Source organism: Saccostrea cucullata, unplaced genomic scaffold (assembly GCF_032062105.1).
Source record: "Saccostrea cucullata isolate Sc308-1 unplaced genomic scaffold, CSIRO_AGI_Scuc_v1 ctg1505, whole genome shotgun sequence".
Classification (NCBI taxonomy): domain Eukaryota; kingdom Metazoa; phylum Mollusca; class Bivalvia; order Ostreida; family Ostreidae; genus Saccostrea; species Saccostrea cuccullata.
This window is the reverse complement of record NW_026921444.1, coordinates 117,822-129,400: the sequence shown is the minus strand read 5'-3', so window position 1 is coordinate 129,400 and position 11,579 is coordinate 117,822. Positions and strand designations below refer to the sequence as shown.

The 11,579-nt window shown below is 33.0% G+C and overlaps 1 protein-coding gene and 1 pseudogene across 1 annotated transcript; both read right to left on the bottom strand.

Moving 5' to 3' along the window:
• Positions 1-1,485: 1,485 nt before the first annotated feature.
• Positions 1,486-3,113, bottom strand: LOC134259986 (uncharacterized; annotated as a pseudogene).
• Positions 3,114-7,866: 4,753 nt separating this feature from the next.
• On the bottom strand, positions 7,867-9,650 carry LOC134259987 (uncharacterized). Its single transcript, XM_062742577.1, has one exon. It carries the CDS (start codon positions 9,634-9,636, stop codon positions 8,254-8,256), a length of 1,383 nt encoding a protein of 460 aa, XP_062598561.1. The 5' UTR covers positions 9,637-9,650; the 3' UTR covers positions 7,867-8,253.
• Positions 9,651-11,579: the final 1,929 nt, after the last annotated feature.

Genomic DNA, 11,579 nt, shown 5'->3' with positions numbered 1-11,579 from the left:
ACATCTCTTTCCTGCCTCACGATATCAATGTCATTTACTCATACTTGTTATCAACTTTATGGTTAGATCTTAGGATCGTGTTCTTTGAATTTGTCATGCTTAGCTCTACCTAATTTCAGTGTTGTAAATTAATGTCATACGGATTCCCCCTGTTCTTGCAATTTTCTATCCTTAATTTAATTGGCTGGTCAGTACGAAAGGGGGAGGAGTTGTCAAAGATTAGATGTGAGTGAGTTTGTAAGTGAGTCAGTTTTGGACCATTCTTTGTTAAATTCAGTTTGTTTAATCTTAAGAAATTCTTTGTAAAAATTCAGTTTGTTCCATCTACGAAAGTTGTTCTAAATTGTATTTGTGAAATTCATGATTTGGGGAATTTCAGTATAATTAATTAATATTTAGAGATTACGACATCCCCAACATCCCGGTTGCTGTGAAAGCGAATTCAACCGGTACATATATAAATCTACTGAGATCCGCCAATTTAGATCTGTTTACGTTGTTCGAACAGTAAACAAGGCTCTATTTGATCGATTGCCTAATATGAATACTCAGGATTAATAGTGTCAGTGTTTAAAAATCGGAAATCTCTTAATTCTCTTCTCTTTCTGATTTAAAAGACTGAGCACTAATAATAAAATATATTCCAACACTACAAAAAGAAAAAATAAACGAGGTACTATAGTAAAAGAAAAATAATAAACGAGATTGACGCACATGCATCTATTACAATATTCATTCCGACTTCCTGTTTCATTCGCATAAATTATAATTACACTGTAATAAACAGCTATCTACCAAAGATAAATTTTCTTGAGTAATCATATCGATAGAGATAAAAATATACACGCATTCAGTTACTCACAAACATAAAATCCTCTTCCAACCTATAGTGACATCGTGAAAATTCTTCGTGTGCAGCGAGGCTGAAAATCCGGTAGACTGACAATTCTTATTTACCCGAAGTGCATTGCCAGTCTACATTTTTCATTATGAATATAATAAAATTCCAAAAACTATTTAAAAACCTATTGATTTTCGCTGGAGATAGAAATATTTTGTACTTTTTCATCTTTCAAGAAATATGACTTTATTAATAATCCAGTATTATCAAAACAGTTCGTAACATCTACGACATTACATGTATATACATAGGGTAATGTACATATATATTACAGTAATTGTCACAAACATTTTTATTGCAGACATGATTCAGTGAAAAGCCGAGAAACTTGTTATCATCAAAACTATGATACTTTCTCATAATGTAATAAATCTTTAGGAAAAGGATAGATTTTAACAATATATTCTGTAGAATATAGGGTTGTTGAACTTGTATATTCTTATTGAACTTATATATATTTTTATTAAACTATTTTAATTATCTAAATAATAACGTGCGCTATTTCATAATTTGTAGAATAGTTATATAAATATACTAAAAATTAATATAAAATTTACAGTATATAATTGTTTTTCCTTGTTTTAAATTGTTATTAACATTCTTCATTTGTAAATAGTAGCACAGAAAACATTTTCAACTCATACATCACGATATTAAATTTACGTACATGTATTACAAAATTTAAGCAACGTTCAACATTTTATAGAAACTGATCACTTCAATCGTAGTTCTTAATTATCTTTGCTATTGATACTGAACTCTAGGTAATATTGATTCATTTGTCAGCGAATTGTTGTAGCTCGTAATTTCAAAAATTCTAATCGTTCCATCTCTCTGATCGCCTACCCAGAGTCTGTTTTCATGATCGAAGCGCAAGGCTGAGGGATTACCTAGCCCTACATCATTGACCGTTGCAACATATCCAAGAAATTGTCCAGCTGCATCCAAAACATGAATTATCCCATCTACACTATTACCGACGATTATATTCCCCCACTATCGTGGCAAATGGGACGAGGTGCAAAGACGTTAAGTTCGAATAAGAAAGGCCCCCCTCTCACAGATCCTCCTGTATAGCGATTCAACAAAATACCATTCTCACGAAAAATATAAACACAATTCATATCTCTATCAGATATACATATCGTGTTATTCGATTTATTAATTGACATTCCGATTGGGAATTTAAAATACGCATCGTTTAAATTTCCAGTTACTTCTTTCAGAAGCTTTCCATATTTGTCATAAAATTGCAGCGCGCCTCCACTTCTTTCTTTCGATTCCATCATGCTTTTGAAATTCTCGTTTTGTCTCCTACCTTGACCAACACACACTATCTGACCGTCGTCTAACCTACCCACTGCAGTTGGCTGTACGTTTCCTGTTCGTGAAAATAACTGGGCACCTTTCCCTTTTACAATTTCCAATAGCATACTCAAGTGAAAATTGGAGATCACTTTTTTATCGACTTCGATGTCAACGATATCTGTTATCCCATTATCAAAGAATTCCCTCTGCAGTTCTTCACCTGTACTATCGTAAAGAATACATTCCGGTCCGAGGTTTGTGACTATTTCACACAATCCATTTTCAACTGGATGAATAGTACTCACGAAGTTTTGCTGTCCTTCCTCTGGAAGTGACACCATTGAAATTATCTGAAAGGAGGACACCAGAGAAGCATTGAATTTTGTTTTGATCATTTGTCCCGATAAAGCTAAATGGAAGGGAAGGTTACCTTCGTCAGAGATATCTGCGTCATCAGATTCATCTGCCATGATGTCAGATCCGGAATCGGAGCTGAGGTCGTATTTATCGTCGGATAGCTTTAATGCCAGTCTATGGGATGCTTTACAGAGTGGACATAACTTTAAAGTACAATGTGAACACGGTTTTAATTCCGTCTCTTCGAAACATATACTGCAACAAAGCTTCTCTGCTGGTTCAGGGGGTTTGGGAGTCACAAAATAATTATCTATCAAATGATTCAAATCGTGATTGACGAGTGGCTGTTTTTGTCTACAAAGAGGACATGTTATGTCTGTATCTTCGAATTTCTTCAAATAACCTTTAAGACAGGGCTTACAGAATGTGTGCCCACACCTCAGCATTTTGGGGGTTTTGAACTCCTCCCAGCATATAGAACATACTCTGTCTTCTTCATCAGGTTCTTCTGACTCCGCCATACTGGCTTTTCAAATGATACTGACTTGATACTTCAGTTTCCTTCAAAGTAAAGAAAAGGTGCATTTGCGTATTATAATAAAAATAATAATCTATGGTGGTTATATAATGAAATATCGGTACATGTATAGGAAGATTCTTATTCATTGTTTATCAAATATTAAAATAACTCAGTCTTTTAAAGATGAAATAAAGATTAGATGACATTTCTATACTCCTATTTATGAAGCACAATTTATTCATAAATGTCTACACGAAAAGAAGAAAACATCTGCCGAGGGCCTCAACTCGACACTTAGATAATATACCAAAGACGTATTACCAATGGTTAATTATTTTATATGTCGATTGATAATATTCCTGTGAACTCAAAAAAGAAGACACCACAGAATTTGTCACATCTGCCTAATATATTTTTGGATTTTTTACTGAATATAGAGTCGGACTATTAGTATGAGGATCATCTAACGACTAAATTGTATGATAAACAAGTTGACAAACTTTTCCACCCCACCCCAACTTATTTTCATGTATATTATAATGATAATACAGTATCTATTAACTATCTGCATATATTGTGTTTACATTTCCCAAATGTTTCGTAACTCATAAACATGCCCCGAGTGCTATCAACTTTTAAACTGTGGATTTCAACAACCTCGATTAAAGTCGGCTATTTCGTAAAATTAATCCTCTGACTTTGAGACTCAGAGCACTGAAATGTAACCAATGATATGGTTGCATTTAAGCCGACTTGTGCCATACTATTCGGCCATTGTGTTAATTCCAATTTAAAATGTGACTACAGAATGTTCCGTTCACGGGATCAACACATGCATAGGACTCACGATGGGTGTGACGGACACCAAAGAAGATTACTCCTTTTAGGCACCTGATCCCACCTCTGGAATAACCCGCGGTCTCTGTTTTATGCCCTTTTCACACATTTATACATGTAGTTTATAGATTTCTTTTTGATTGGTCACTTTTCGTTATCTTTATCTTTTTTTTTTCATCCAAAGAATGCAAATTTGATGTAAAACATTTTTTTTCTCATCTGAATCAGAATACAATCTGCAAACCTATTAAAAATATACCCTCCCGCTTTTCAAGCGGGGGTATATTTAGATCTTTGATCCGCTCCTGTTAGATTGCTGGAAGAGCAGATCAAAGATCTAATTTTAATTAGATTGTTCAACCTGAAAACAAGTACCGTGCATACACAATTTCTATATATAGGGGATAACAATTATCAACAAAAAATAATTATAAAACTGGTTTATCACTTTCATGTTTCGGTATAATTATATACAAATGTTTAATACCGTACCTACAACAGAATCTATTGGCGAAATGTTATGATAAAAAGTACTCAAAATACTACAAAAGACTTACAGAGAAGCATCAGTCCCATGTTAAAAGCACTTTTTGTTTACTTTCGATTTCTAACGCGGAAATCTACATCTATTTTAAAACCATTGTCAATATTTGTTATACGAAGAGTTATCTGCCCATCAGAACAGTACGTGTTGGGTCATTATCTCAAATATAACTTCTATAAAAAAAAATTAAAATATATTTCATTTTAATAAATACATAATTGAGAATCATATAACATACAAGCCATCGAACACTTAACTGAGAATTTTTCCTGCAATTTTTTTTTTACAACCACGCATCCTGGTCACCGTATATTAATATTGATATTCAGATTTCCGTACAGAAGAGAAGAAATCATATTAACCAAAAAGTGAGTGTTTTCAAATAAAATTTAGAAATGTGCAGTTATGTACTAATTTTAAAATGCTTAATACTAATAACCATTTAGGAAAATAGATATATTTATCTTTAGCATATATGGATATGAAATGTACTTATGTAGAGTAAAGAGCCAACAGAAAAGAAGTGAATATTTTTCTTCTTAGCTATTATTATGATGACTATTAAATGTCCTTTTCTTTTTTTAACAATAATAACTTGTTTCAAGGTTTTTGTCTCTAATATATCATTAAACAGAATTTTTACTTAATCCTAAGTAAAAATTGAAGATACCAAAAATAAAAACATTTTGGAAATCATTTCGGGATCTTTTTACAAATTTGTATTGTTGTACATACTAATGTTACTTGAATGTTGCAATCTGATTTAATTTTGAAAATATGTTTAAAGAAGTAAAACTAAGAAACAACAGTTTTTCAATATTATAAAATCAAATAACTTCAAGAGGCATAGCTTTTTGGAAGACTTTCTTGTCATGTTGGAGTGCTGTTGTTCAGCACTATATGATCAGTGATTTCGGCATCCATTAATGTTTTATACATTTTTTAAAATCATTTTACATCTATTATGTATATTTAAACAAAACAAAAAGATGACATCGATATTTTCCATACCTGACATAAACTGCATTAGTAGGGGATAATCTTGATAGTAGAGGTAACAATGAATCAAAGATCGTGAAATATCCTGCATAGAGATATCAAACAATACTCAAGTCCAAAGTCCATTGCAAACACGGATCTCCAAAAACATCAGAGAAAGGATGGAGGATTGATCATTTCCCACTGATCGATGACATGCACTGCGTGTTCCTTGTCATGACCGAACAATTAAATAAAAAAATGTGTAAACAGTGACCTAATAGTTTATTTGGAAAACAATAGTCAGTATTCCAAGTAATGAAAGATTTACTTGCTGACAAGACGATTGTATCGACCAAAAACATTGCGAAATGATGTCGTAAAGCAAGACTGTTGATATTCCTGTTTCATCAAATTGTTTGTAAATAGCTTGCCTCCTTTCTAGAAACTATTCGAAGGTAGGGCATGTTTTTGCTTATTGAATCAACTGAGAGACATAAACCGCATATGCAGGTGATGAAGGTATATTACTGTAAAGGAAAGGGAAGTTTACGATAGAAAATTGAAGTCAAAACGTATATCTATTTCGATTAATTGATATAATCTAAGAACTTACAATGCGCATGAAAACGATGTTTAGTTTATTTTTATTGAAAAAAAAACCTGATATCATTAAAAAATCAAAGTACTGAAAGCACTCATGGGAGTTGAACATGGTGTAAAATAAAATCTTTGGTCGGGAGGTTAAGTGAGTGAACAATATTATTATTTCAAATACAGACAACTGTTTCAGATTTTTTGAGTTGCAACAATCTTGAGAAAGACATTCAGAGACATTGAATAGCAAAAAAAATGCATGGGCCATAATGCTTGTCTGCCGACATTAGTCCTTTTTTTTATACCCCCTGCTTGAAAAGCGGGAGGGTATTTATCAATCGGGATTTCCGTCCATCTGTTTGTTACGCTTTAGGTATTATCATGTAAATTTTGAATTTACTGGGGGGGGGGGGGGGGGAGGGGTAAATGCAAAATTTACAACATGATACTGTCTTATCCGCAACTCCTTTTACACCACTGAACGAAATGTTCATAAAATTTTTATTACATATTGCCGTTGTGCACCTTCTATTACTTTTTCATATCCTACACATATTTTGGGTTTCCCATTGCAAAACATGGACACTGCCATTATATTCATATTAGAGGCGGTTGATCATTTATATAATTCACTGCTCACAGTCTTCAAATTTGTAATATATTTTTCCTTGGCACCTTTACCCATGTGTTATGAACATTTCAGTTTCGCAGGAATAATATCAATGTTGATAAAATGTGGATTTTCACACAGCATCCTTTTAAGAGCTAACAGGTTTGTTATATAAAACTTCTCTGTGAATACAAGTGTATTTCAATTACACGAACATTATGTATGGAGTACGTCAGAACTTAATCTTTTTTAATACTGTGAAGAAAAAAGCAGTACCAAGTTAAAAACAAATATTTAATGACCAAACATAAAAACAGTGGTATATATCTAAGAGTTTGTGTGTTTACAAATTATCTGGTATGTAAATGAGGTTTTCCTTTTACTAAAAAAAATATATATATACTTCATTTTGTTGTTTTTAATCGCGATTTTACGAAAACATTGGTGTCCGTTTTTGGTTTTAACATTTATAACAGAGTACTAGATTGACCGCTTTTAGCAGGTGATACTGCTGATTTAGTAATAAATACGCATGTTTACTAAAGATTTTATGCATTAATGAATTCATTTAAACCAAGAAAATGTTCCTGAAAATTTGAATAAATTTTGTGCACCGGTAAAAAAGAAATTGCTAAAAATCCGGGACCGTCGGGCGTTGGGAAGACTAGATTTACCGCTTGCCGTCAGTATGTACAGTTGTCGTTCGTATCTCTTTGAGTGTATGACGCTACACTAAAAAAGAGTTCCATTACGAAAAACTTTTGAGGTTCTTTATAATTTAGTTTTACTTTGAACGAAATCTAATATTCAAAATAAAATTACTTTATCATTACATTTACTTACATTTCAAATTATGAAAATTAGATCAATTCAGGAGGAAATGACAGAAACTATTTGTGGCGGATGTTTATGCATGTTTTCTGTTGACCATCATCGGAGTAAATCGGTCGACACAGTAGCCTCGCTTTCGGCTCTATATAATCAACACAAATTACTGCGCATGTTAAATGCGTGATGGCCATGGGATACTGAACATAGTTCAACTCCCAAAAATCATTGAAAAATGTTGTGAAGCATGCTCCCCCAACTTAATGAATTTCGAAGTTCCACTGCTTCGACATGGATTTAGAAATACTACTAGTATAGTTACCGTATAAAACATGATGCTTTTACGGCAGTATAGGATTACACAACAGAAAACAGGAAGACAAAAAGATTTATGGAATATGTTTTAATTTTTTAAAATTCAAATAAGAAAAAAAAAACAATAAAGGAAACACAAAAACTGACTAAATATATTAAGTCTCTGTGTGGTGATACAGAGTTATAATTCAGGTCTTCTTTTTTTCTCAATGAAATTCAATCACAATTATTAACAGTTCCAATAAAAATATGTACAAAAAATTGATTTCAAGTAAAGAAAACACATAAAAAGATATCAAGTACACTACATTGTGCTGTGGTGAGTTGTTTCGATGTAAGTTATTAAATTCAGGTCATTGTAGTTATATGTTTTCTTAAAATAATATGCATGACGTAATTTATTATGTAATTGAAAATACAATATATTCAATTTTCTCAGTTTTTATACAAAAAGTTCATTAGTGTTCACAACCGATTAAATTATTTCTAAAAGACAGAATTTCAAATATTTTTACTTTTCCGTTTCGATGGTCACCAACCCAGAGCCTATTCTTGCTATCAAAACAAAGACTATTAGGATTCCCGAAATTTCTATTATTCCTTGTGGCTATAAAACCACAGAAATCTCCGTTGGGAAGAAGAATATGCAGAGATCCGTCAATAACGTTGGCTATCACGAGATTTCCTTCCTCGTCATGACACAGGGCCGTAGGAATAAAGATGCCGATACTTAGTCGTATTCCAAAATGTCCATCATCACTACCGGTATTTGTCCCTTTGTACTTTCTAATTACATATCCTTCTTCTGTCATAACAAGTACTTGGTTCAGTTTTGCATCTGCTGTACATATTGTATCGTTTTTAGGATTTACTGAAACGCTCACAGGATGTTTGAATAAAAGTTCTCTCCCATCTTTCACTATTTCTCTCAACAATTTCCCATCAGTGTCATATATTTGCAATGCTCCGTGGTGTTCCGAACGTTTAGCAATATGATGAAAGTTATTCTCAGACCCAACGGAAACGATTCTTCCGTCCTTGAATGCAGATAAGGACGAAGGCCTAAATTCATAACATTTTGCAAAGATTTTTATGCGAGTTTCGTCAACCATTTGAAAAATGGCTGCTTCATGCACGTTTGAAAACAAAATTTTATTGTCTAAGGACTTAGTTATTCCACGAATCCCTTCACTGAAACACTTACTTGTGAACGGCCTTCCGTTTAGCGTGCATTCAATGATTTCCGGACCGAGGTCCACAATAACCAAGCAAGTTTCTTCCGATTTAGGAAAAATGCATGAAATCGATGGCTGATCATTTAGAGTATTACATGGTACTTTAAAAGCAGAAACAAAGTCTGCAATTAATTTTGTTCTTGATGAATGATCTGATTGCACTAAAGAGCGTATCGAGATCATTCCGCCATCTTCTGATAAATCACTCCCCTCGGACGCCTCGGAATCTAAATCCGATCCAGCTTTTTCACCCGACATTTTCAGTGCAAGGTTGTGGGATGATTTGCAGGAATAGCACAGCTTAAGAATACAATGTGAGCATTGGTTGACCTCTGCCTCCTCGTAACAAATATCACAACAAAGAATAACCGGAAGTTCCGGTGCCCTCAAAGGTACAAAATAGTTGTCCATCAATCCATCCAAACCCCGGCAGTCCAATATCTGCTTTTGTCGACATAACGGACAGACTATTTCGTCCACCTCCACTTTCTTTGTATAATCCTCGAGACACGGCTTGCAGAAGGTGTGACGGCAGGAGAGAATTTTAGGACATAGAAAAGAATCAAAACAAATGGCGCATGTGCTTGACTCCTCTCCTGTATCCATCCTATCGTCATCTGGCTGTGACTAGATGCCGAAATTTGTTTTATATTTCCTATTTATAAGGAAGGAAGATACGGGAAGTATGTTTTCAGAACCAAAATACATGCATAGTTAAAATTTTTTCATTTGATTTTAGTAAAAAAACAAAAAAAAAACAATTTCAATTAGGGAGGAAATCACATTAAAATTTTATCATAAAAATTATTTGCATGATCAGTGAAAATGTAGAAGTTTTGAATAGCTGAATCATATTTCTACAGGATTAATATACTAGTATTTTATATTATAAGAGATATTTAATACTGCTTTTAGTTTTATGCAGGGTGCATTATCTCCGCTTAAGTTTTTACTAAAAGTAAGTGGTCGTATAAGTCAAAACTTTTAGAATTTTATTTTGAAGTGCACTGCAGATATTAATTTAAAGCAATTTGCTTCCACTTAAACATGCATTTATTAAATGTAGTGAAGTAAATTTTATTTTCAGGAATTACATTTTAACGTGTACAGAACATTTTCATTTTAAAAGTCTTAATGTAATAAGCATAATTTGAATTAAACACACTATAATTTTTTTTAACCGTACATGTATTTACTTTAAGAGCAGTTTCTTAAGATTATCCTATTCTGTTCAGAACAGCATACCATTTCTTTCAGACTTTTTCACTAAACTTATAAGTTTTCACAGAAATTAAAAAGAGAATTGATTTTCCCATTATTTCAACAAAGATATTGGTTGGCTTGCTAACTTCCTGGGTTTTTTTTTTTTACTTTAACAGCAGAGCTGTCTTGTAGAATTCTTATGCTCTTGGAGGTGTCTATTTTTTTTTTCAAGTAGGATACATTTAGCCATCTTTAAAAAAATGTTTGGTTGCCCTCTCCCGACCGACTGGCTGAAAATGGCCCGACCCAATTATTTTTAACCTCCAAGGAGCAATTTTTTTTAAAGTACTCTGGAAAATAGAATTTAAAACAATAGCATTGAAATTGAAATTTTCTGAGAGAAAAAAATTCTCACCTTCCTACTGACCAATATTTTCAGACTGGGTCGGGAGAGGGCAGCCAAATAATTTTCTTAAAGAGGCCTTGGGGCGAAATGAAGTACATGTAAGATATACATTGTAAGTAAAGTATACAGAAACGATTTATCGTGTCAGGCCGTTCAAAAAAACATCCACAATACCCGAAACCTGAACTAGCCTCAAAAAGAGTGTCCTGCCCTTCCTTTTTTGTGCATGCACATACTCAATAATTCCATTAACTTCCAGTACCCGTGCGTGTATTGAAACTGTAGTAGGCGGAGCTAGTATAACTGCACCTCTCCATATTGTCTATTTATAGCAAATTACCAAGAAACTTTAATATATAGCTTTTCAACTATATATATAGACAGGACACGCTTTTACCATAAAAAGAAGTATATTCAGTCATTGGTGTTAATCTGTAGTTTTAGCAAGGACCTGTATATACTAATACCGGTAGTATATAGGTGATAGACTCAATGTGAAGTTTCTTGGAATAAATAGTACACGGCTTAAAGTATATTTATAATAACTATACATTTATTGTATTTCTTTACTACTTGGATTTAACTCTGCCCATCAACCAATAAGTTTTGAAAAGATTGACCAATAAGTGAAGGCATTGCTCAACGTCGATAGGAATGAAGAGCGAAAAGAATAGTTAACTGAAATGACTACTAGGCCTAAATGTATATTAGGGACCTGTCAAAATTTATCACAATGATGGAAAGGTACAAAAAAGACATGGGACAAAGAGTTTTTTCATCGAAGAAAACCATGGGACAAAAATGTTTTAGCATTAAGTACCCAAGAGACATATAACTTTTTTTTCAATGAGTTACAGTACTTAACCCAAGAGAAATATTCATTATATTTAAGAATTCAAAACAATATAATACAGATGGCAACATCTTCTCAGTAATGGGA

Bases quoted from the DNA above. Each gene is read 5' to 3' on its own strand.
- LOC134259987 (XM_062742577.1), bottom strand. From the start codon at position 9,636: ATGGATACAGGAGAGGAGTCAAGCACATGCGCCATTTGTTTTGATTCT.